The sequence below is a fragment of the Pipistrellus hanaki genome (genome assembly GCF_964339955.1).
Source record: "Pipistrellus hanaki genome assembly, chromosome: 9".
Taxonomy (NCBI): domain Eukaryota; kingdom Metazoa; phylum Chordata; class Mammalia; order Chiroptera; family Vespertilionidae; genus Pipistrellus; species Pipistrellus hanaki.
The window spans coordinates 12,627,641-12,653,780 of NC_140511.1; the positions used below are offsets into that span (position 1 = coordinate 12,627,641).

Here is a 26,140-nt window from a genome sequence, read left to right on the forward strand (position 1 = left end):
TTTTAAAAATTCACTGAACACATCTTTATTGAGTACCTACTATGTAGACCAGATACTGATCGGGGTGCTGGCGATACAGTAGACAAAAATCCCTGCCCTTTCTGAGCTCCTGGAGCTTACATCATAGAAAGCAAGATAACCTGTGGAGAAAATGACCGAGTTAGCAAAAAAACGACGACTTTGAGCAATAACAAAAGGGATTACCTACCGATTAAGTCAGAAAGACACAGTGAAGCCCCTGAGAAGGTATCTAAAAGGCCGGGCCCTCTGAGCTCCCTGACCCATGTCTGAAAAGGCCAAGGACTCCCCTTTGCCAAAGCCCAGGGGAGGTCACTGCACAGAACTCCCCGGGGCACACAGGGCATTTAAAGGTCTATCCCAGACCAAGGACATTTCCAACCAACCAGTATTCCCAACCAGAGAATAAAACAACAGCTGTACAAATTTGTCTCAAGAATGAAGGCAACAGCCTCTGAAAAATGAAATTCAGTGAAGAATAAACATAACCTACAGTTAATAATAACAAAAAGAACCATGAAACTAAAATTAAAATGTTCACAACATAATAGTTTAAGATATAAAATGAGACTGTATAAAAGATTTTTGCTTAGGAAAAATATTTAATTCTTAGCCCAAAAAGTAATAAAATAGAAAGTTACTATAAGGTAATTTGACTATTTTAAATGCAGGCAATTTCTGATTCAAAATGTTCTGTTTTTCTACGATAAGACAAACTTGAAAGTAATTCGCTCAAATTTGGTTTTCAAAACTCAAAATAGGATGCACTGGGTTTAGAAGAGGTTGTGAATAAAAGAAATAATTCCAAAACCAAAATAGAACAAGCAAACTACCTAGCAAGATGCACTGAGAAAAATAAACTACAATAAAACCTCATTAGCATTCATCAGGGACAAGGTGAGTCTGAATAGGTGACAATGTAAATAAATTTATATGGAATATACTTAAATTCTCCATGAAATACAAACATATATATTTCAGGGATAAAGACTAAATTAAATGTATTCAAAAAAAGTGGGGGTTCATAAAAATCCTCATGAAAAGTATTTTAATGTAATTGAAAAGTGATTAGTAATCGGTATACTAAAAGGGTATTTTTTAGAGAGAGCTTCAAAATAGTTTTAGTTCAGATCCAATAGACTACCTTACAAACTATTAATTTGCTCCAGGAAACCCTTCCTTTAGCTTAACTAGTTACCTTAAGTTCTAGGAAAAATTAATGAGGTTTTACTTTAAAAGCAGAAAAACAAAGTTTTTCAAATGATGATTCCAGCATCATCCATACCAAAAAAGTAGTAATGAAATTTAATTTGGAAATCCATAGCAAGGACCAGATGTTAATTCTAGCTGGAAGCAGAATGAGGTTAAGTGCAAGAAGTCCTCCCAGTATTATACCAGTCATTCCTTTTCCCATTAGCATTTCAAAACTGCAATCCTACAATGACACGGTAGAACTACTGCTTATTTGGAGGCACTAAACTTTAAGTTTCTCAGCAGGAGAGAGAAGTATTTTGAACACAGTGGTATAAGCTGTGGAAATTCAGGTAAGTTTTAACATCACACATTAGCGGCAACACATCTATCTGCACATCAGGTTTCTGAGTGACATGATTACAGTCAAAATAAGGCAAGGAAAAACACGCACAGAACAAACACCACACGAACTCTGAGCTTTCACATTCCCCTTTCGTGTAAGACACTGACGTGGACCATCACTGTCCAGGAAAATGTGGCTGGCTTTCACTAGTTAAATCTAGATGTGTCTCCCAAACAGAGGGTTTATAACATGTTATTCTAAACCATGTACATTTAACTTTGGAATGCTGGACAGACACGCAGATATAAGTAGAGGCCAAGAGAATCACTCCACTGCATGTCTGGGTTCGAACCCAGCCAGCCCTGGTCAGATGGTGAGTGGCTGGGCCTGATGGGACGGCGAGGGTGCAGGAGCCCAATAAATCCCTGGAGACAATCAAGAAACGAGTGTACCGAGTGTCAGGAACTGGTCACAAACAAAAAGAATGGTGTATAATTATCCCAACAAGGAAGACAAAAGATTGTTTTACAAACAATCCCTTTTCATCTTTAGAAAGAATCAAGTCACTGAAATTTGATTTCTTGGAAGCCGTTGCCATTTGCTTGGATGAGGTCTTGAAGGTTTTCCGTTTTTTTCTCCACCAGTTTAAGAACACATTGACTAGAAATCTGTGTTAAGAATTTAGTAAAGTCCTTTCCCTCCTGTTCCTCATCATGCCAATGCCAGCACTAGAAAATTCCAAACAGAATCAAGTTAGTGGCACAGAAAGTTCATGAACTGCCTATGTGACTACTGAGCACGACCACAGTGACCCAATAGCAGACTATGAACTTCTCACAGTGGTCAGTTTCTCTACTCTGTCAGGCTAATTAAAGTTAAACTTTAAAAATTTATTAAAATCCAAACAAACTATTCTTACAGTGAAAACCACATTCCTACCCACCCCCAGATGGGACTGAGGAACGGCCTTTATATCCACGAAGGGAATAAGCATTCCAGGCACTCAACACCCTCCCGTCTCCCACTGCTTATCGCCTTGCCCACTTAACGTCACTTACACCCTGTCAACCAAAGCAAAAGCTGCGAGGCAGACAACAGAAGGACATACCACTTATAGCTTCCTGTGCGAAGTATTTGACATCCATATCTTCATCTTGGCCTAACTTCTGCAGCACCGGTTTAACTTCCTCCTGCAAAGCACTGAAATCCAATAGTATTGTCTGTGAAAGGCAGTCTTCTAGGTCAGAAAAAATGTTTTATGGTATAAATGCTCGAAGGCAATTTTTTAATTTTTTAAATCCTCACCCAAGGATATTTTTTCTATTGATTTTTAGAGAGGGAAAGACAAAGAGAAACATCAATGTGAGAGAAACGCATCAATTGGTTGCTTCCTGCATGTGCCTCAACCAAGGCCTGGGTCAGGGAGGACCCTGCAACGGAAGTACATGCCCTTGACTGGAATCAAACCCGGGACCCTTTGGTTTATAGATTGATGCTCTATCCACTGAGCCAAAAAAGCTAGGGCTCAAAGGCAATTTTTAAAGTTTAAAATACAAAGATATTTTAAAATACCTATAAGTTTGATAAGTACTAAATTGTATCTAAAGTTACCTAAAGCAGTAGTGCAAAAAATTAAAATTTAAAAGCTATCAAGACTACACTTAAAATTTTTTTCAAAAGCCTCCTAATATTTAAATAATAAAAAAAAAAAAAGGTAGGGGGATAGTAAAAGAGTATCATGTAAAGAAAAATATCCTGTAAGTAAATTACATCTAGAAAATTTGTACTTTAGAAAATTAATTATAATGCTAACAGCAAGACACCCATGAAAAACACACATGGTGTCAAAACAAGCGAGAGGAAAATCATTTGGACAAAAAATTAAAAAGGATCCCAAGTAAAATTTATAGAAAATATTAATTTATTAAGTTTTGGTCGAGAATATGTATATTTTCAGAAAGCAACTCTGAGACCTTGTGGATTCTGGCAAGAGAGAGGAATTGACAGGACTACTCCAGCCATGAAGACAGAGAGAAGCAGTCCAGAGGTGGAAGACGCGGACTTCGCCTTGCCATACTAGCAGACAGCAGCTGTGCATCACTGCAGGTTACTCAGGACCAAACCAGAGAGGGTTGGACCTGCATTACCACCATTTGTCCACCATCCAGAACTGAAATGTCATTGCTGACATGTACACATAAGGAACTGTTTGACATTGAAATTGGGTCTCAAAAGAACTGTTGGCCCAGAAAGAAACTCACTACAGACTGATTCATTTGCCTTTCAGCATAACCATTATTGCTTGTCTCATTTTCGGTTCATATAAGTATATTTCCAGTAGGACATGATCTCACTCATCTAGGGGAAATGATGAACACCATGGTCTGATGAACAAGAACAGACCTAGAGACAAGGAGGCATGGATCAGACTGTTGGACCTCAGAGGGAGGGCAGGGGAGGAGAGGGATAAAGGGAGAGATCATCCAAAGGACTTGTGTGCACACATATGAGCCTAACCAGTGGTCAAGGACAACAGAGGGGTGGAGGCATGCATGGGGAGGGGTGGGGGATGGGAATGGGGGGATGAGGACAAATATGTGATACCTTAATCAATAAAGAAATTAAAATAAAGTTCTCAGCAGAAATAGCTTTAGACAGTGATCTCCACATATATGAGTTAAATATAAGAGTGGACGCCTGCAAAAATTGTTATTTTATTATTTTCTTTAAACAAACCCACACCCTAGGTAAAGTGAAAATCACCAAATTTATTTTTAGCCATTACTCCCCACTATCATGTAAAAACTGTAATCTACTTTTAAAATAAGAATAACAATAAAATCTTACTCAGTATCTAGAATTGGTCCAATTTTCTGTAGAGATTTGGCCACATTGAAACGGACATTCGCCACTTGGTCTCCTGCCATTTTCAATACGATGGGCAGCATCTGCTTAGTGGTTATTTCCTGACCACAGGCTTCAGACAGTACCTAGAAAACACTTTTATTTGTAAACTATCCCCAAACCTAAGGAGAAAAATTAATACTTAGTAAAATACTAACTGACCAACAGGAAAATGTTTCTAGTGAACACTAAATGAGGGATATAAAGTAGAATTCAAAAAACCCAGAATTAGAGCAGAATTCACAACTGACTTCATTCCTACAGATTTTAACATGAATTGAAAGCTGACCTTTTTTTCCTCTCAACTCTTAATTATCCAAAGAAATACATTCCAAATAGAAGACTATATATTCAGAATTCAGGAACACGATGTGGAATAACTGCTTTAACAAATGAGCTTAGCAATAATAGCTGTGTAATACTTACATTAATGCAGAATAAGGTGGTCATTCTATGCAAATAATTAGGATCGTTTGCCATTACTAACACTTTGGGAACGATGGTATTCTGGGCCCACTCTGTACCAAACTTCTGAACTAGTTTCATGAGGTTGTTGGTGGCAGCTTCGCGAATGGCATATACTGCAGGAGGGAAAAACAAATGCTGTTCACAGGGCAGCACAACCTAGTTTCCTTACATCATCAGGAAGGTGAGCCAAAAGCGAGATTCTGCGCACACACACTCCAAGGTCAGCCATGCTGCAGTGGCATGTGCTCAGCTACTACTCACAAATACACTCATTTGGTTTTATCACAGTTTCAAAATGTGTGATATGTCCAAGGAAAAAGGAGGTGGGAGCTCATAACAGGCATCACTAATTCATTAACAAATGTCAGTGCCTATATATACTATGTGTTACAGGAAAAATACATATACCTCTCCTCAAGATCATACACTTAGAAAAACAAAAGCTACCATACTCCAAGTAGTCACATAGCATAAGACTGATTATAATAAAGTGTGAAATTGTGTAGTAAAAATCATGAGAGCTGTAGCAGTTGAGAAGAGAGAACAGGAAGGTCTAAAAAGGCTATGTACTAGGCCTCAAAGATTAGAGAGGATTTGTGTAAGTAAAGAGAAGAGATGGCAATTCCTGGAAATGGTAAAAAAAAAAAAAAAAAAAAAATTTACCAGGACACAAAGGAGATAATTGAAATCTGGGCAAAATGAGGCTGAAGAGTTGTAAGACCAAAAACACAGAACATCTCGAAAGGTACATTTAGATGTTATAAAAAAGAAAAAAGATGGGTTTTTAAAGCAAAGTTGTCACCTGGTGACTAGTGTGGTACTTTAGCAAGATGACTCCAATAGGGGCAAGAAAGCTAAAGGGAGAAAGACAGCAAGGAGGTAGTTTAGAGGCCGCTGTGGTCATCTACACAACAGCAAATAAAAACTTAGACCTTCATGCCCGTTTTCCCTTATGTTTATGTTGAGAAATCTTAAATATCTCCTGTGAATAAATGTACCTGCTTTAACACTTAATAATTCCCTACAAGCCCAGGCCAGGTGACTCAGTTGGTTGGAGTGTAGTCCCATGCACCAAAATGTGGGCGGCTTAGATTCCCGGTCAGAGCACATAACCAAGTTGTGGGTTCAATCCGTTTGGAGCACATAAAGGAGGCAATTGATCGATGTTTCTCTCTCTCTTTTTTTTAAATATATTTTATTGATTTTTTTTTTACAGAGAGGAGGGGAGAGGAATAGAGTTAGAAACATTGATGAGAGAGAAATATCAATCAACTGCCTCCTGCATATCCCCTACTGGGAATGTGCCCACGACCAAGATACATACCCCCGACCAAGGTACATGCCCCCTACCGGAATCGAACCTGGGACCCTTCAATCTGCAGGCTGACCCTCTATCCACTGAGCCAAACCCGGTAGGGCTGATGTTTCTCTCTTTCTCTCTCTCTCTCTCTCTCTCTCTCTCTCTCTCTCTCTCTCTCTCTCTCTCCCTCCCTCCCTCCCTCCCTCCCTCCCTCCCTCCCTCCCTCCCTCCCTCCCTCCCTCCTTCCTTCCCTCTCTTCCTCTCTGAAATCAATAAAAATATTTTTTTTTTAAAGGAAGGAGTAATTAAGTACAGAATCTTCTGGGACATGTCAGTCTCACTAATGTTAAATATGATTCAGAAATAGCATAAACACTTTTATTCTAAAAAGAGGAATTTCTTTCCTGTGACTCACCATATTAAAATTCATTTAAAAAGAAAAAAATTAGGCCACAGAAAGGTAAGTTTAAAAGATAAGAAAAATCAAAAGCCCTCAAAATCTAGTTTGAGAACACTGAAATTACCTCCATATATAAGCCTTTATGAGACTTATATATTTTCCATAACCCTCCTCTTTACACTCTTAGCCATATGACCTCCCATATGATCCAAATATGCCCTTAACAAAACCACCTACATGTACAAGCAGACACAAATATTCCTATCCTCCCAAATACCCAGGCACAAGCACCAAAGAACAAAGATACACGCAGGCCATAAAGTATGCATAGGATGCTGTGGAACACAATGCCTACTATATGCACCAAAACATGGAAGTGAAGCTCATAGGATGATGTCATGACCTCCCCCGTGGCCCCCGTCTGAACAGGTCTCAGACTATACTGAAGATGCCTGGCACCGGACCTTACTGGTACAGAGGGCACCCTTCCCACCCACCACTTCCTGGCAGACAAGAGTAGACACGTGAACCTGAGACTGTCAAAAAGTCAACTGCTAACAAACTGACATAAAAAAAAAAGTTTTAATATATAACATCAACAGTATCATATATTTTGATAAGCAGCTGTACCAGTTTTCATTTGTGATATAGCTTCAAAGAAAAGGATTCTGTGAATTGTTATAAATTCAAAGAGAAGTGCTGAAAAACCTATTTGCTAAATGCTATCCCATCTGACCTTGCCCTTGGCTCACAGCTCACCCTCTCTTGGCATGGTGGCAGCCACAGCCCAGCATGCAGACAGTAAAGTTGTCTTTCACCAACACCAGAAATCTGGGCCCTCTGTCTTCAGGCACAGCTGCCATCTCACTCTCCTGGACTAATGCTTTACTGGGCCACTGTACAGCTCCTTTTCTGTGTCACTCAAACAAGCCACACAGCCGTTTCTTCCCCAGAGGACTTTCATCTGATTCCAGACTCTGTCCAACCCAGACAGCATAGTCAAGCAGAAGACCTCAAGTTAAGAAAGAAGTGAGTATATGTAGCCCTAGCCGGTTTGGCTCAGTGGATAGAGCGTCGGACTGCGGACTGAATGGTCCCAATTCGATTCCAGTCAAGGGTACATACCTCAATTGCAGGCTCCAGGGAGAGTGCAGGAGGCAACCTATAGATGTTTCTCTCATATCGATATTTCTGTCTTTCCCTCTCTCTTCCACTCTCTTTAAAAATCAATGGAAAAATATCCATGAATAAGGATTAAAAAATGATGGTGAAAATCAAACAGATAAATAAGAAAATAATTTAAAATCTCTGACTCCCTGACCCTGGGTGTTGGTGCCATTAAAAAAAAATAAATAAATAAAAATAAATGGGAAATTATCAAGTAAGGATTTAAAAAAAAAAAAAGTGAGTATATATATATGTGTGTAAGAGTTTGAAAATAATGTAACTGAGTGAGTAAGAAACAGAGCAAAGAGATTATTCATGGAAAAATAAAAGTTTAAAACAGAAAAAAATAGTAGAAAACAGAAACATCAAACTTGTGTTTCAGAGGAAGCTAACTGGACTTTAATCACAGTATTTCTTCATCACTACACTAGGAAGGCAATCAGATTAGTAGTCCTTTCTAAAAAAGAAATATATAAAAATGGGATATATGTAAAGACATGAACACTCCATAACAACCTGTTTTTAACTTATTTACTTACCATGGTCCACAAGCCAGGCCATACATAAAGAATTAAGCTTTTCATCAAAGAATTCCACACCCTGTGGGTACAAAAGATTCCATTAATACACATCTAACAAAGTTTAGAAATCAAGATAATCTATTTATAACAACAAAATGAACTAAAAGCTAAAAGCCACTTGTTTCCAAATAAGCTGAATGCATGAGCCAGCCAGAAAACAATTACCATGGAATTTGATTTACAAACTGTAAATCTATTTTATTGGACAGAAATAAAAAACAAAGAAAATATGTGAGATGGCCCAGTCCCTGCTAAGTGGAAGAGAATGGGATGTTCAGGAGCCAGATACAATACTACAAATGAGTAGAAAGAAAGCAATATGGACAGTCTGCCAAGCATTATCTAGATTATTTGTAAAAAGGAATTACCCAATAAAATATCTGTCAATAATATATATTTTTCTTTATATTTTAATTAAAATTTTTTCCATTACAGTTTACATTCATTCGATATAAGCTTGTATTAATTTTAGGTGAACAGCATAGTGGTTAATCATATGCTTTACAAAGTGTTCCCCTGATATTTCCAGTACCCACTAGCACCACACATTGTCATTACAGTATTACTGACTATATTTCCTTTACTGTACTTTATATCCTCATGAGTATTTTTTAACTATCAATCTGTACTTCTCTACAATCCTATCTAATAAAGAGGAAATATGCTAATTGACCTTCATGCTGTGGCACCCACAGCCAATAATGAAAGAATGTTAATTGCCTGCCACACCCTCAATGTGGCGGTGCTTAGTCCCCTCAGCCCCACTGGGGCAAGCAGGCGCGTGACAAGTCCACTCCACGCGCCTGCCTTAAGTCCCCCAGTCCCCTCAGCCCAGCAGCCCAGGGCCACCCAAGGCTCAGGTAACCAGGGCTGGCCAAGGCTTGCACTGCTGGCAGTGGCAGCAGCAGAGGTGTGATGGGACATCACCTTCTCCTGATCGCTGGGTCGCCTCCTGCCCCGAGGGATCCCAGACTATGAGTGGGGGAAAGCCAGGCTGAGGGACCCCCCCCCCCCCCCGGCTTCCAGTGCATGAATTTTCATGCACCGGACCTCTAGTAATATTAGTAATTCTCAAAAATTTTCCCTTTTTGGTTAAGATTATAATAAATCATTAAGGATGAAGAAACTGCTATCAAGAAATAGAGATATTTCCACTTAAATATAATAGAATATTTCTAAGCTGATGGGAGGAAGCAGAGGGAGAATAAAGCAGGCATAACACTGCAGGTGACCTAGCAGAGAGTCACAGATGGAACCATCCTGACTCTCCCAGTTTAGCTCTCCTGTCAACATTTGGCCACTCCAGCACAGGTGGGGACAAGCTCCTAGAGCTGATTTACACAGCCCTGTTACTGTGGGAAATCTGTACTATGCAGGAGAATGTTGTGACACAGTGTTTTCCTAGAGTCTCCCTTTTGGGATCTACATGTTTCTTTGGATCTAAGTTCCTGAACAGTGATTATATATTTTAAATAAAGAGATGTACCATAAAGTTTCAGTGCTCTGAAAAGTTATTTGATAACTTAAAATGCTTTATAATAATAGATCATGAATAGGTTTTAGCATATACTTAAATCATCATGTCAACTCTCAAAGACTTTTTTCATTTCAGATTATGGATTTTTCTTTAAAAAATTTCAATTGATTTTAGAACGTAGAAGGGGAGGAGAGAGGGAAGGAGGAAAGGCAGGCGAAAGATGCGGAGGGAGGAAGAGAGAGAGGGAGGGGTGAAAGAGAGAAACATCAATCTGCTGTTGCACAATCTATGTATTCATTGGTTGACCCTTGCATGTGCCCTGACTGGGAATTGAACCCACAATCTTGACGTATCAGGACAATGCTCCAACCCAGCTACTTAGACAAAGCTCTTGAATCTTAACTTTTATTTCTTAATTTTTATGGTTTAACTTTACATTTATTCAGCATGGTCCATAAGCCAGGCTATATGTAATGTCTTGAAAGTATTTTACAAATTGACTACCTGATATAGATAAAAAATAAAGATAAAATATATATGAACAAGAAATTGAAGTTGCATTAACAAACAGTTCATGACCAATGTGTGTCAGCCCTGTCCAAAAGGTATGGCTCAGCCAAAGTCACCACCTGCTTGCTTCCATACTCCTCTGTAGAGCTGCCAACCTTTGCTGACCTCCCAGATCTAAGAGGAATAGAGATTTTTAAAAAATAGTACTAAAATTCTCCCTCTCTCTGGACAGTTATTTCAGCCTTCAGTTAACCAGTTGGCCACTGCTGCTTTCCATTCTGGAGAGGTGACCCATGACAGTCACCAGTGAAGCACAAAGGATGGCCCTCAGTGCTTGGGAGTGACGGGAAAAAACGTGACAAGATGACTTGCTTGACCCTTTGAGGTATATAGTGATATTTTTTAGATCCAATTTGAAGAGTGGGACACTTCAAATTTTATAAAACATGTGATGCCACAGATAATCACAAGATGCATTTAAATATACCAAAACTAGCAATATAAGTTCCGTGGTCCAAGAAAATAAAAAAATAGATCCCATACGCTGTGATCTGAAAGGAATGGAAGTGGGGGTGAGAGAAGAGAAATAAAGTACAGCAATGTTAGCTGTAAACTGACATATTTTGAGCTTTCTCAAAAAATATTCAGGTATTCATTTATCCAACACTCAACAAATACCAAGAGCCTGATTAATGCCAGGCACTCTAGTAGGCACTGGCAATCAAACATTAAACACTGTCCTTACCCTAAAAAAGATCACCTGTCTATTTCCCCAACTAATTCTTTTTTTTTTTTCAGGGATATTAAATAGCAGTATTTTTTATTATTTAAAAATTTTGCTTTCATATTTAATGTAACATTAAACATATTTAATGTAACTCCTCTAATAATAGGGCACATGATAGGTCTTGAGTTTTTTCCCCCAACTAGTTTTTATCATAACAGTCACAATACATTGTAATAAATGCTACCAACAGGGTAATGGTATATCTCACTTAGAACTACCTAAGGCATCTATGAAAACAGAAAGGAAAGGATGTGGCCATAAAACCCAGCTGATTCCTCAACTCCCTTTTAACCAGGATGCAAAAAAAGTAGCCAGAAAAAATAAATAAATAAATAAAGCAGTAGCCAGGTTCATTTTGCTCAGTATATAGGCAAACAGGGAAGCAGCTCTGAGTGAAAATCAAAGCTAACTTATCTTGAAACAATACTCCCTTTTCCTCTGTTAAATACTCCTTAAATCACAGAGACATTAAATAACACAAAATCTGTTACATTCCAAGAAATATTGTATTTTTTTATGGTTTGGCTTTTAGATGGTGGTGAGGTAAAATATATCTCTGTAATTCCTTTTTGTTAGAAGTTAATGCACTAATGAAAATAAAAGCCATATATAAGCAACTAGGACCTACCATACCTAGATGTGTCTAAATGAACATAATCGTACAAATTATTGGGACCTCCTACTTGGCATGGTAAATCTGTTCCACTATGTGACACTATCCTTCACTTCATGAAGCACACACTCACCAGCTGGCCTGCCAGCAGTGGCATATACTCAATGATGGCCAGACGGACCCTCCACTTGGCATCTTCAGCCAGTTCCACTATGGCAGGAAGAAGAGACTGAGAGAGCTGACGGATTCCAATCACTTCATTTACACAATCCAAATTGGAGATGATATTCAAACGAACTTCAGGACACTGCAAGCACATAAGCCCCAAAAGAGCACATATAAAATCAAGTTCTCTGCCCAATATTTTCCTATTGTCATGATGAAGTAAAAACTGCTAACTAAAGTTTTAAAATAAGAAAGTAATGACTCAGGTAAAGTAAGTAGTCTTGGAAGAAATATTTAAATACTGAGTACACAAATAACTCATAGCATATAATTGTAACTAGTCTTAACCATAACTCTTAATAAAGTCTATAAGATGGCCTTAGGTGGATTGGCTCAGTTGATAGATCGTCAGCCTACAGACTAAAGGGTCGCAGTTTCGATTCCAGTCAAGAACACATGCCCAGGTTGCGAGCTCAATCCCCAGTAGGGGGTGTGCAGGAGGCAGCCAATCAGTGATTCTTGTTCATCACTGATTTTTCTATCTCTTTCACCCCCTTTCCCTTCCTCTCTGAAATCAATAAGAAAAAGAAAAGTTTATAGCATAGGCTCTGAAAGCAAATTATATGCATTCAAATCCCATATCTGCCAAGACCTTGGGTGAGCTATTTTATCTCTCTGTGTCTCAGCCTCATCTGTAAAATGGGGATAAGACCTACCTCTAAGACTGCTGTGAGGATTACATGTAATAATACATCCCAAAGCATTTATGATCATGACTGGCATATAGTTCTATTCAATAAATGTTAGCTACCAGTATAATGTTGGTATTATATTTAAATAAAAGATACTTTTTAACAAAGATTTATTAAGTTTGAAGAGAAGAAACCAGAGCCTCTCAGCAGGAATCAGACAGAGAATGAGGAAATATTTTTAAGTCTGTATCAATGGCTCCTAGTGCCCATTTTCTGGGGAACTTGCAACCCATACTCAAACACAAGGACTGTCACTAGTTTAAAATAAGTTACTTTTTAAAAATCACATTATCCCTGTTTTGGGTTCTACTTTAGTAAAACCTCAAACCAAAACCAAATCAAATCACTGTCTACCAAGCAATAGAATTTATAGCTGGACTCACCTCATCCTTTAACTGAGCTAAAAAAAGAGGTAGAAGATGTTCAATGGTATTGTCTTTGCCCAAAATAGTAGATAATCCCATAATTACGGAAGCTAGAGCCGATTTGACATGTTGATTTGTATCAGATACTAATTCCTAAAATAAAATAAAAAAATTAAAAGCCTTTCTTTTTTGCAAGACAACAGAAACTTCCATACTATTTCCCAAAGAATTTAAAAAGACAGTACTATTTCAATAGATTCTCTGATCAACTGTCAGATAACACAAACCTCTGTGCCAACGAGCAATTTTCAACTACAACACACTACTAATAAGTGAAAAATAATGTTACACATTAACATACCTATTCCATTCATCCCTTGTCCGCCTTTGAACTCAAAAGAGCTTTAAGGCAAACAAACAAAAAAGAAGTAAGGTTTGCCTTCACAGAAGGCAGAGTAAAGCTAAAAGCAAGCTGAAGTCAGGCTTACCTTTATATAGGGCAGAACTTGATTCATAATTATGGTCTCTCTACCTTCAATGGGCAAGTTCTCACAAAGTTCTAATAGAGATAAATAGGGAAAAAATGCTTATATAGAACATTTACAAGGAGCCAAATGAAGAAATTTTGCCAGTTTTATCAAGTTTCAAGTTAAATTAAATCATACGTTTAAGCAGACAATCTCTAAGAAGTTTGTTCTAAATACACATTTTTGTCAATCTAGATGGCACTTTGTATTGCACTAATCCAACGTGAAAACCATTTTTAAAAAAAATAGAAACAAGGTAAAATGGCTGTTTGGTTTTTACTTATATGATAATGTAACATTTCTATACAATAAAATCATCTCTATTTATTTGGAAACATATTCTAGAACAAAAATCATACAAAATTCACTGACATAAAAAATGCATCAAAATAAACAAGCCATCCTGCAACAGAAACTGAACTCCCTAACCTTTCACTTTGTGGGCAGCAGCTGCTCGGACTTCAGCTTCACAGTCTTTAAGTAGGTTCTGAAAGGCGGGAATGAGGTCATTTTGGGTGATTTTGGGACCCACAGCTTTCTGGAGCTATAAAATAATAGGTACAGGATTAATTGCAATCTAACAAAATAATTAATATGAACAACACAAAACAGCACAACTTTAGGTATTCACTTTTGCCACAAACACTTCTGGTTCAGAGACTTTTGGTACCACAGCAAACTTGTGGGTTTCTTGGTGTGTGTGTGTGTGTGTGTGTGTGTGTGTGTGTGTGTTTTCTTTAGTACTTAAAGAAAATACCAAATTTTACCTCTGAAAATTTGTCAGCTACCATATAGCGAACTCGCCAGGATTTATCTTCTGCAGCTTGTCGAAGTGTAGGCATCACCAAAACCTCAAGGTCATCCTGAGACAGTAACTGGGCAATACTGACACAAGCTTCCACAGCTAGGAGGCGCACTGAATCCTAAAGGAGTAAAATTTATTTCTGTTAGACAATATTTACTGACAGCCAAGGTATATGGTGTGGGGTTGTGCTCTGAGTTTTGTTTGTTTGTTTGTTTGTTTGTTTCAAAAAATACACAGAAGCAAACCAACTACACCAGCTGTCACCAACCGGGGGCGAGGACCAGTGGTAGTACATGAGGTCCTTAAGGTTGACGACTGCTGAACTACACTATGTGCAGCTTCATGTCTCTGAGTCTGGAAATAGCTGTTCTCTGCCTGGAATAGTATGTAAAAGCCACAAAGGTAGAAACTTATTCTGTGAATGAACAGCAAAATAATTACATTGGCCAGTGCAGAGGTTTTCTTTTAAAAAAATGAAGTAAAGCCGAAACCGGTTTGACTCAGTGGATAGAGCGTCAGCCTACAGACTGAAGGGTCCTGGGTTCGATTCCAGTCAAGGGCATGTGCCTTGGTTGCAGGCATATCCCCAGGGGGGGGGTGTGCAAGAGGCAGCTGACCGATGACTCTTTCTCATCGATATTTCTGACTCTCTATCTCTCTCCTTTCCTCTCTGTGAAAAATCAATAAAATATATTTTTTTTAAAATGAAGTAAAAATGTAAAGTAAAAAAAAAGAGAGAACATCTTAATGATATCTTCAAAGCCTCACTCCTAATAAGAAGTTGAGAGAAAAAATGAAAACTATGCTTATACAAGTTTATAACAGATCAGGACAGAGGAAGAGAATAATAAGGGAGTCACTGGGAAGCTGTTTTCAAAATACAGGTACCCCCGCTTTTCAAAAGTTCATTCTGCAACTTTGCTTTTATGAAAAACCCAGATTAACACAGGTTTCCCTACCTGAAAGAAATCTGCTTTTACAAAAACAGGTGAAAAGCGAAACCAGCATTCAGCATTTGTTGTGCAGGAGCCATTAGAGGCAGTGCGCCTCCAGCAGCGGCCCCGCAGTGCTCCTTCCCAGGGCTACACCCCGCATCTCGGCATCCAGATGCCGCCGCTTTGAACTGTGTCTGTGTGCCTGGGCTTTATTTTTATTTAATTTGTGCACCTATTATTAGCAAGATGTATCCCTAAGGTAACTGCTTTTTGCTTTACCACTTTGGCTTACAAAAGGTTTCACAGGAACACTCTACTTTCAGATTGGGCAGCCTGTACTCAGTTCGAAGTGGCAGTAATAGGAATTTAGGTATAAGATGATGACTTGGAAAGAAATACATAGAAAACAAAGAGTAATTTTAAAAATTGGATTTAAATGTTGAGAACCAAGGACAAAATAACTTTGAGGTAGCCAAGTCTGAGAAAACACAAAATGAAAAAATTAGAATGATAAGGAATTAATGAACTGAGCTTTCCAAATGTAAAGTGCCAAATGTCAATGTGATACCTATATGTCCTTTGAGCAAGTGGAAATATAAAACTGGACAAAGCAATAAGAAATTAGGGACTGACACCACAGATTTGGGAATACCAAGAAACTGATAATATGTAAACATAAATGCCCAGGAGAAACAGGACAAGCCCTTTATATAACTACATATTTTATATAATACATATATGTCATACGTATATGTATATATATGTACACACATATACATGAAAGAGTGACTCCAACTTCCCAAAATATTACAAATTTTTTAAATTGCAGATCAACAAAATCTTACTATGTGCCCAAGACACTTCTCTACCCAAATGAACAAGCTAAAAAAGGCAGAAATCATCTATAGAAAAATATATCAATAAATACTTGTTACTTCTCTTTCAGAACTGATTTTCTCCCCAAACCTGCTCCTCCCCAGAATTTTCTCCACCTCAACAATGACACCACCACCAACCCAGTTGCTCAATCCAAAAATCAAGATCTTCCTGATGCCTCTTCCCTCACTCAACCCAATTATAGTTCTACTAACTCTACCTCCAGGTTCTCTCCATCTTCACTATAGCTCCCTAGTTCACCACTGTCTTGACTGGAGTATAGACAAGTCTCCTAACTGGACTTCCTGTTTCTATTCTCACCCGCCTCCCCCTCCCTACCCCCCAGAACTGTAAACTAAACCTTATAATTTAGTTTCCACCCAGAAGCCTCAATTACATCGTCACACCTGCTTAAAATCTAGGTGCATTCTCATTGCACCTAGTAAAGAAAACCTGAACTCTACATATCCTGGTCTACAGGCCTGTGACCAGACCCCTGCTTATCTTCTGCAACCGCATTTTTTACCAGAGTCCCTTTCACCCACTAGGTTCCAGCGTAGGACCACTATCCACAGGTGTCAGCTCCAGGAAAGGACACATGGCTGGCATTTTTCTTTCTTGTCTTGGTTTATGTCACCTCTTCACAGTCCTCCTCTGACTAGCCAGTCTAGAGAAATGTCCTATAATCACTTCCAGTTGTATTATCCTTCTTTATATTTTCATCATAGCATTTATCACTGATATTTTGCTTATTTATCTGTTTATCACCTATTTTCCTTCAGAGCTGAGTAGTTACCACAGACTGTCTGGCCCACAAAGCCTAATTACAGGGTGGGAATGGTCAAATATAGAAAAACACATTATTACAATAGCTTCAATCACTCAAAAGAATGTCACACTGCCACTGTATATCTACTTTCCCCCACCCCTGTATTTACTACCTTGTCCTTTACAGACAAAGTTTGCAAACTATCGTTCCCCCCTCCCACCCTCAAGATTCAACTACCATTTTGCAGGAAATATAGAGGACAAAGAAAATGTTAAATTATACTCTAGGAAATGTAATCACCGAAATTCCAAATGAGGATTCTAAATCTGAGCTGTTCAATGTGGTAACCACTCTCTACACCTGAAAAGTGGCTAGTGATAATAATTATTTGGGGTATATTGAGTTAAATACATCATTACCATTATTTTCACCTGTTTTTTACTTTTTAAAATGTGGCTATAAAAAGCTTAAAATAGGGAGTTTACATTACAGATCTGTTGGACAATGTTTTAAGTTATAATGTTTGAGTGATAAAAGTGCAAAGAGAAGGGAGTAGTTAACTACCATAAGAGTCAGGACAAAGTGTTAGTGTTAAGGGGGTGGGCGGTGACAAGAGGGGAGTGAAGGAGGTGTTGTGTTTGGGAGGCCACAGAGGGCTTCTGGGGTAGTGGCTGTCAAAATTCTGTTGTGTTTCATAGATGACAGCTACAAGATGACTTATAATAATTCACTTAAGCTGTATACTTTGTACTGATTTTTTTAATGTTATTTTAATAATTTTAAAAAATTGTTTGGAAGTAAAATTTATCATCTTTAAATTTAGAGCATCAGCATATGCCTGATGCTCTTGGCCTTGTTCATGGTAAGTGATTCCAGGGCAGACGCCAGGCAAATTAAAAACCCCAAAGGAGTCGCTCTAGTCCACAAACTCGTGTCTGAGCCTCTGGAGCACCACACAGAGAGGCAGTGCAGCCTCACTGTGAAGGCCATGAACTGCTTAGATGCCAATCCCAGCTTCACCACTAACGAGGCAACCTCGAGCAAGTTACTTCTATTTTCTGTGCCTGTTTCCTAAAATGTAAAATGGGTGATCTACCCCATGGGGTTGTGAAAAAATGAATTAATTTATATAAACCACTTTAAAGAGGCCAAGGAAGATGAAGTACTGCATTTAGGTGCTTGCTGTTTTTATTATCGTTGCTATTTCTACACTAAAGAAATCTAGATCCTTGGATTTAAAACTGCTATTACGTGAGATCACCCTATACACTCACACAGAGGATGCAAAGGAGAGGATGCAAAGGGACAAATGGCTTTCCTAACACATACTGTGCTTGTGTATCTTAAAGTCACAAATTCCAGGAAACGTTACCCTCCCATCACAATCCAGCCTTCAATGCACAAAGGTATTGATCTTAATGCAGCTTTGATCTTCCTAATTATGGGTCCCATTTCCTCTGACTTCCCCTTTATAAGAACTGCCAATGTAAGAGAAAATCATGGTCTGATTAAGAAAGAAACATAAAGACAATGAAATGAGTCATATTAAACTACCAAGGCCAGAATTAAGTATTAATTTTGCAGAAAGAATCCTAATATGAGAACCAAACTCCCCAAAGAAATTCTTAAAATATTAGAGAGAAGCATATATGTGTACCGTAAACACTGAGTTAACTTACCTGTTCATCTGAAGCTAGATTAGTGAACAATGGAACAATTTCACTTTTCACACTATCTAATTCTAAAACTTTTGCAAATTCGCCCAATTTGGAAGCAGCAGCACGTCGTACCATTGGTGTATCATCTGAGCACAAGGAACGGAAGTGCCTGGAGCAAATAAAATAATGAAGGTGATACTTCCTATCAAATACCATTGATTAAATACTCCGTCCCCACCAACAACACAAACACAGCGAGGCATTTTTAGAGGTTTTCTTTTACAAGCACTGTGATTAGGTTTCTACTCATGGCAGACACAAAGGTAAAACACTGGTATATTCAACTGGACAATATTATTATCCTGATATCAGCCACTCAGTGCTAAGAGGGTACTGTGTAAATTGTCCCAATAACCCCAAATAATTTTAAAAATGCCATATCTTACTGTCTAATTTCTGCTTTGACAGCATTTGAAGCCCTGGGATAGCAAACGCTGAACAAACCACACGCAGATGTGCGAGACGTGAACCAGTCCCCACTCGCTAGGCGTTTCACCAGAGGAACAAAATGAGCTTCCAGAGCAAGAGGAGTATGCTCCTGGGAGATCTGTCTCAGGGACTCCACAGCCTTGTCTCGTACCACAGTCTCTTCCACCGTTGCCAGACTTTCCAAAGGAGGCTGAGGAGACCAAAGAGGAAAACCAGAGAGAAAAAAACACTTACTGAATCAGGTTAGAAGCAGATTATCACCTTTTAAACTAAGTGACTGAAGGGAGGTGGTACATGTAACCAGAATGTTAGCTACATCACACCAAATGGCTACTTTCAGTTCACACGGTGATAACATATGGCGTGTCCAACCTGAAGACACGACTTCTGTAGGACAGCCAAGATCTCATGTCCCAGATGGCAGATCCCAGATGGTGTCTACAAATGACACAGTGGAAGAGACTTGCCACAATATTAATATTATTGTGAGCTGAATCACAAGGTTTAAAAGATACATAGCCAAATTCAGACAGGATAATGCATATTTATCCAAAAGGAGTGCAAAAACATGACCAACACTGGGCGCCATAATAACATATGACATCTCATCAGGCCATGAGCCCACTGCCTTTGAGTATTATTCTACCATTCCTGAGATGTAAGCAACCCATGTACACTAACTCCACACAACGTATCCAACCTATACAAGGCTGAGTACACAATCACTTTTTTTCAGAATACATACAGCATCTTTCCATGAGCCAGACATGTTACAGTAATTTTTATAAATAGAGGACAGAGATGGCAGTAATCCTTGCTTGCAGCTTAGAAACAAAAAGATCACAGGGACTTTGATCCATAAGTGACACCACCATCCAGTGAGAAGTGAAAGCAGTCAGTTCCTTAAACTTCATCCTTTTTGGGTTTGTATTTGGTCAGTTACATTCAGCATATGCCATGACCTGAATCTGGTCATTTCTTCAAAAACCATACTTAGAACTGACCAAAAGATTAAAACAATTATACCCAGCTGGGGTGGCTCAGTGGTTGAGGGTCAACCCATGAACTAAGAGGTCACCTGTTTGATTCCTGGCCAAGGCACATGCCCCGGTTGTGGGCTCGATATCCAGTAGGGGGCATGCAGGAAGCAGCAGATTGATGTTTCTATCTCTACATCCCTCTCCCTTCCCCCTCTTTAAAATCAATCAAAACTTTTTAAAGATTGAAACAATTATAGTAAGTCAAAGGAAAGAAGCATGTCTATTATACTTAAAAATCCATTTCAAAAATTGTTTGAAACACAAAGGTAGAAAGTACTCAGCTTTTGCCTAGCCAGTGTGGCTCAATGATTAACCATCAATATACAGACCAAGAGGTCACAGTTTGATTCCCAATCAGGACACATGCCCAGGCTGTGGGCTCAATCTACAGTGGGGGGGTGAAGGAGGCAGCTGATCAATGATTCTTTCTCATCATTGATGTTCCTCTCTCTCCCCTTCTCCCTTCTTCTGAGAAGTCAATAAAAATATATATTAAAAACAAGCGTTTCGCCCTAACCAGTTTGGCTCAATGGATAGAGCATCCTCCTGTGAACTGAAGGGTCCCAGGTTCGATTCCCATCAGGGGCACATGCCTGGGTTGCTGGCTCGATCCAACGTGCAGGAGGCAGCCAATCAATGACTCCCTCTCATCACTGATATTTCTCTCTTCCTCTCTAAAATCAATAAAAATATATTTAAAACAAAAACAAAGGTTTCCTTAAACAAAAGAAGAAGAAGAGAAGGAGAAGGAGGAGGAGGAGGAAGAAGAAGAAAGTACCCAGCTTTCATAAGAGGACTTTGGAAACGCTTTGAAAAGATAACTGCTTTCTTACTTGTGAAGGTCTTTCATGATCTGGCCATGCCTTCTGACCTTCTCTCGTGCAATATCATTATATAAACTCTGTCACTACTACAGGATAAGGCCAAGTTCCTCAGAACTGCATATGAGTTGCCTCTTGATTGAAATGCCAAGATCTTTCAATAAAGGATTATTATTATACTAGAGGCCTGGTGCACAAAATTCGTGCACTGGAGGGGGGTAGGAGGTAGTCTCTCAGCCCGGCCTGTGCCCTCTCGCAGTCCAGAAGCCCTCAGGGGATTTCCAACTGATGGCCCGCTAGAAGCTGGCAGTCAGACATCCTTACTGCTGCCAAGGAGGCAGGAAGGCTCCCACCACCGACACTGTCCTCTCCAGCGGTGAGCCCAGCTTCTGGCTGAGCAGTCCTCCTCACTGTGGGAATGCACTGACCACCAGGGGGCAGCTCCTGCATTGAGTGTCTGCCCCCTGGTGGTCAGTGTGCATCACAGCAACCACTTGTTCCACTATTTGGACGATTTGCATATTAGCCTTTTATTACATAGGATTATAGCATTGAGGATAGAGAAGAAATAAGAAGACAGGTTCCTTGCTCAAGTAGAATTTATATTCTAATGGAGAAAGACAACAACTAATCAAGAAAATAATGAATACTCTTGAAAAAAGTAGAATAGGATGGTAAGAGAAGACTGGGAGGCAGTTCAGGTTAGGTGGTCAGGAAAGGGCTCTGTTAGTACCATGTTTCCCCGAAAATAAGACATCCTCTGAAAATAACACCTACTTACAGGTTTCCTTCTGAGTGAAATATAAGGCATCCCCCCGAAAATAAGGCCCCCCTAGGCTAAACATAAGAGATTTGGTCCACTGATTCTGAAAGAAATGGAGTCACAAGAAATTCACCAGGAAATTCAGGAATTGGATTGTTATGATGATGTTCCAGAAGATGATGACATGATTGTCATTGAATAAATGAGTAAATTCTTGATACTGTAGAATTCACAGTTTGTCTGGTTTGTGTTGGCAACTACCGTACTACCGTACCGAATACAGGTAATAAATTTCCTTTATTTTCATTTAACAATAACTGTGTACCGTATTCTTCTTCATGGAAAAATAAGACATCCCCTGAAAATAAGACCTAGCACATCTTTGGGAGCAAAAATTAATATAAGACACTGTCTTATTTTTGGGAAAACAGGGTAACACATTGAAGTTGGTATCTGAATGACAGGGAGCCAGTCACAGGAAGCTCAAAAGAACATTATATTAGAAAGAACACCCATGGCAACAGTCTTAAGGCAAGGATTTGTAAGCTGAGGTAAAGCTATGACAGGACTATGGATGGTCTAAGAGCCATAGCAGTGAGTGATCCATCTGCGGGGTGAAGAGAGACAAGTAAGGGTGGGTGGGAGGCAAGAATAGATGGCAACTAGTTGGGAAGTAATCTAGAGGAAAAATCATGTGATCTGAAAAGACTAGAGGAAAAATGAGCTAGGTAGTAGTGGGAATAGAAAAAAGTGTAATGATTTGAAATATATAGAGAATCTACAAGAGTTACTAATGAATTAAATTTGGAAAATGAGGGAAAGAAGAATCAAGAATGTCTTTTAGGATTGGCTTGTGCAACTGGATAGATGGTGATGCCATTTACTGAGATGGGACAACCTCATGAAAGATACTTTGGAGAGAAAACCCAGTTCCATCTTAGACATGTTAAATTTGAAATGCCTGTTTGATATCCAAGTAGAAAAATCACAGGTAGATATGGAGACAAATATATACACACACACACACACACACCCATATATTTATCTATACATATGTCTACATATATACATATATTTACATGTATACACATATACATGGAATTCCATGGAAAGGTTGGAGGTAGAAACAGAAATCACAAGAGTCAGCATCGTAGAGACATCATTTCAGCTTTTAAGCATATATCCCTATCTTGTCCAACTGTGGAATTCCTAACATCCTTCAAAATCAACTTCAGACATCACCTAATAAAGAGTTTTTCCCTTATCACTCTGAATTAATAATATCTTCCTATTCTCCATTACCTGGGTACCTTCTATGGGCTTCTATTTTTCCATCTAACACTGTACAGTAATTATTTGTTGATACATAAGGACAGAGACCTCATTCCATTCACACGGGTCTTCTTTAACATCAACACTATGACTTCAGTGCTGATATAGTAGGCTCTTAGTAACTGCCAACTAAATTAAACTGAACTCTTCAAGATCACAAAGTCTGAAGTAAAAGTTATGTTTATAATCAAAGACAGAAAGCTAATATAGGTATATAAATGTTTCCAAGATCATGATATTGCTAGATGAGAATTAAGATTTCCAACTTCAGGAATGGGGGGGGTGAGGGTGTGAGGAACCTAAGTAGAAACAAACAATCCTTCTCCCAAATTCTAAACTAACAAATTAAGTCTACAGAGGCAGACGAGAAAAGAGGAAGAAGTTCTTATATGCATAGTCAGAAAATTAAGAATGGGTTGGGTCCATTGAATCCAAAGTGCCTACAATATTTGTTCTCTCCACAGCTAACACTGGGGACTAACCATCAGATCTGCATAAAAAACACTGCAGTGTGCCAATCACCAAACAATGAACCATTTATACTGCAAAGTCCTAAAAGGAGGGTAGGCAGAATATACTCACCAGCAAGCAGTGGGCAAAGTCAGGTCCTCCCACCAGGCCGGTGAAATTTCCCAGCTGCTCAGCAAGAGCTAACAGCACCTCATCTTCATCATAAATTGTGTCTGAAAATGACAACAACCCGGTAGTCATCACCAAGGCCAGCCAGCCCAGAGCTGAACCCGCAAACAAAACTCAGAATAGACTCAATATGTAAATAGATGGTCCTGTCACTGGCCTAACGGTGGTTTCTTCCTTCTCCATCCAGAGTCTTCCTGGATCTGTTTTACAGAATTAGAAACTCATAATCACATATCAATTACTCTCCTATTAGGTAAACAGTTAATGCCTGAATATGTGCAGCCATCCTATTTCTTTTGCACAAAAGTGTCAGGCTCAACTTAGTGCTCAATACCAAGACTAACAAATTCTAAAACACCCAGTTTTGAAAGCAACTGGAAAATGGTAATGTCTGTGTCTTTCTTTAAGCAAAAATTCACAGACCTGTGAGGAAAGGCAGCAGCTCGGTTCGCGTCCTTTCTACTCCAAGCGCCAGGGCAATGGTCGATAACTTCTTAATGCTGTTGAGGCGGAGCTTTAAAAAACAAAGTGAAAAGAAAACAAACTGAAGAAGCAAAAGGCTAAAGTTGCAAACTGGTGAGACAATGGCATACCGGTAAGGAGGAGGAAAGCCTTACATTTAGATTTTATTCTGAGGAAACTCAGGAGCAGTGCGACATGGCTTCATTAGCCAAAGGAAGATTTCTTAGGAGAAATGAATGAAAGAGGACGCGATACCCAGGGCGTGAGATAAAATTAAAAAGAGAGCTCGGGCCCTGGCTGGTCTGGCTCAGTGGACAGAGCGGAGGCCTGCGGAGTGAAGGGTCTCGGGTTCGATTCTGGTCAAGGGCACATGCCGGGGTTGCGGGCTCAGTTCCCAGTGGGGGGCGTGCAGGAGGCAGCCGGTGGGTGATTCTCACATCATTGATGTTTGTCTCTCTCTCCTCCCTCTCCCTTCCTCTCTGAAATCAATAAAAATGTTTGTTTTTAAATAGAGAGAGAGCTCGGACAGTGGGGAAGCAGGCGACGCGGCCTCTCCAAGCAGCGTTCCACCAGGGCTGCCACACCGGCTCCGCCGGGCCGTGGCCATGCCGCCCGCGTCCTACCCAACAAGCCGGGCCAGTTTCCCAGCTCGGAGGAAGGCACCGACCACCGCACCTCAAAGGGCCCTGGGCATCCCGCAGCCTCCCGGGCGCCCCGCCGCCCGCCCCGCCCGCTCCGCCTCCAGACCCCGGCCCGCGGCGCGCGGCGCGCCCTCCGCACCGCCTGGAAGGGGCGCCCCGGCGGGAAGCCGGTTCTCCCACAACCGCCCGGCGGGACGCGGGCCTACGCCTCAGGGGGTCCGGAGGAGGGGTGCCGGGGCGGCCCCCGGGGGGTCGGGGGGAGGTCCTCAGGGTCTTCCCCTTCCTCCCCCTCAAGTTTCTGCTTGAGTCCAGCTCTTTGAATCCCGGGCCGCCCCCCCCCCTTCACCGCCGGCCTTCCCCCTTCCCTACCCGCGCGCCCGGCCGAGCCCGCCTCCTCTCCCGGGCCCAACTCCAATACCTGCACGTCCTCGTTACGGAGCTCATCGATTAAAACCGCGATCGGGTACAGCGAGTCGTCTCCATCTCCGCCCGCTGCCCCCGAGCCGGTCCCGGGCCCAGCCGCACCCGCCATGTTCTTTCTCCTCAGCCTGCTCACCACCGCCCGCCCCGCGCCCAGGCCCCGCCCCGCGCCCAGGCCCCGCCCCGCGCCCAGGCCCCGCCCCGCGCCCAGGCCCCGCCCCGCGCCCAGGCCCCGCCCCGCGCCCAGGCCCCGCCCCGCGCCCAGGCCCCGCCCCGCGCCCAGGCCCCGCCCCGCACCCCAGCAGGCAGGGCTGTGACCTGCGTTCGGGCTCCGCGGGGGCGGAGGAGCTGAGGCTCTGCAGGGTTGGTGGCGGTCTCCGCCTGGCCCCCCATGCGGGAACTGTAGGTTTGAACTCATGAAGAAAAAGAGGCTGGGAAAGCGAAAGAAGCTCCCGCATCCCTTCTCTGGCCGAAGGCAGCAGGGGCAGGGATGATGCATCCTGTTCGCGGTGGTCCGAAGCGGTCGGAAACTACCTGGGTGACCTGCGCTGGGTGACCTCTGAGGACCAAAGAGGGTGCCCAAGGCCGGGAGGGAAAAGATTTAGCGCCTCCCCTGACTTCCTCCTGGCCCTGCGCCCCTGGGCCTCCTACCCGCCTTTCCCCACCAGACTCAGGGCTTCCACAGAACCCCTCCGCCCCTTCCTTTCAGAATTGCAAGTCTGGCTCCCGCTCCGAAAGACAAATAACGAGGGCGGTGAGAGAAAAAGAACAGTGCTGTCCCAACTCCCAGGCAGTATTTTTTCCGCTTTCTGCAGGCAAGCTGTTAAAAACATGCTGCTCTCTTGTTTTTGTGTTTCTTTTCAGTTTGGGACTGGAACGGTGCCTTCTGTTATATTTTCTTCCTACCATTTTTTAGGTC

General features: G+C 40.8%; 1 protein-coding gene across 2 annotated transcripts; it reads right to left on the reverse strand.

Annotated features, from left to right (window-relative positions):
• Positions 1-25,388, reverse strand: PPP2R1B (protein phosphatase 2 scaffold subunit Abeta). Of its 2 annotated transcripts, XR_014795906.1 has the most exons (16): positions 25,220-25,388; positions 24,122-24,212; positions 23,642-23,742; positions 19,061-19,293; positions 18,636-18,783; positions 14,339-14,494; positions 14,001-14,115; positions 13,533-13,603; positions 13,063-13,197; positions 11,896-12,069; positions 8,334-8,394; positions 4,886-5,040; positions 4,403-4,545; positions 2,664-2,755; positions 508-2,283; positions 1-470 (listed from the first exon to the last, which is right to left on the reverse strand). XR_014795906.1 is itself a non-coding variant. In XM_084893899.1 (15 exons), exons 1-15 carry the CDS (start codon positions 25,331-25,333, stop codon positions 2,267-2,269), a joined length of 1,806 nt encoding a protein of 601 aa, XP_084750025.1. In that variant the 5' UTR covers positions 25,334-25,388; the 3' UTR covers positions 1-2,266. The 2 variants fall into 2 exon arrangements, 1 of the variants encoding a protein (XP_084750025.1); XM_084893899.1 differs by having other exon boundaries at positions 1-2,283.
• Between the last annotated feature and the right edge of the window lie 752 nt (positions 25,389-26,140).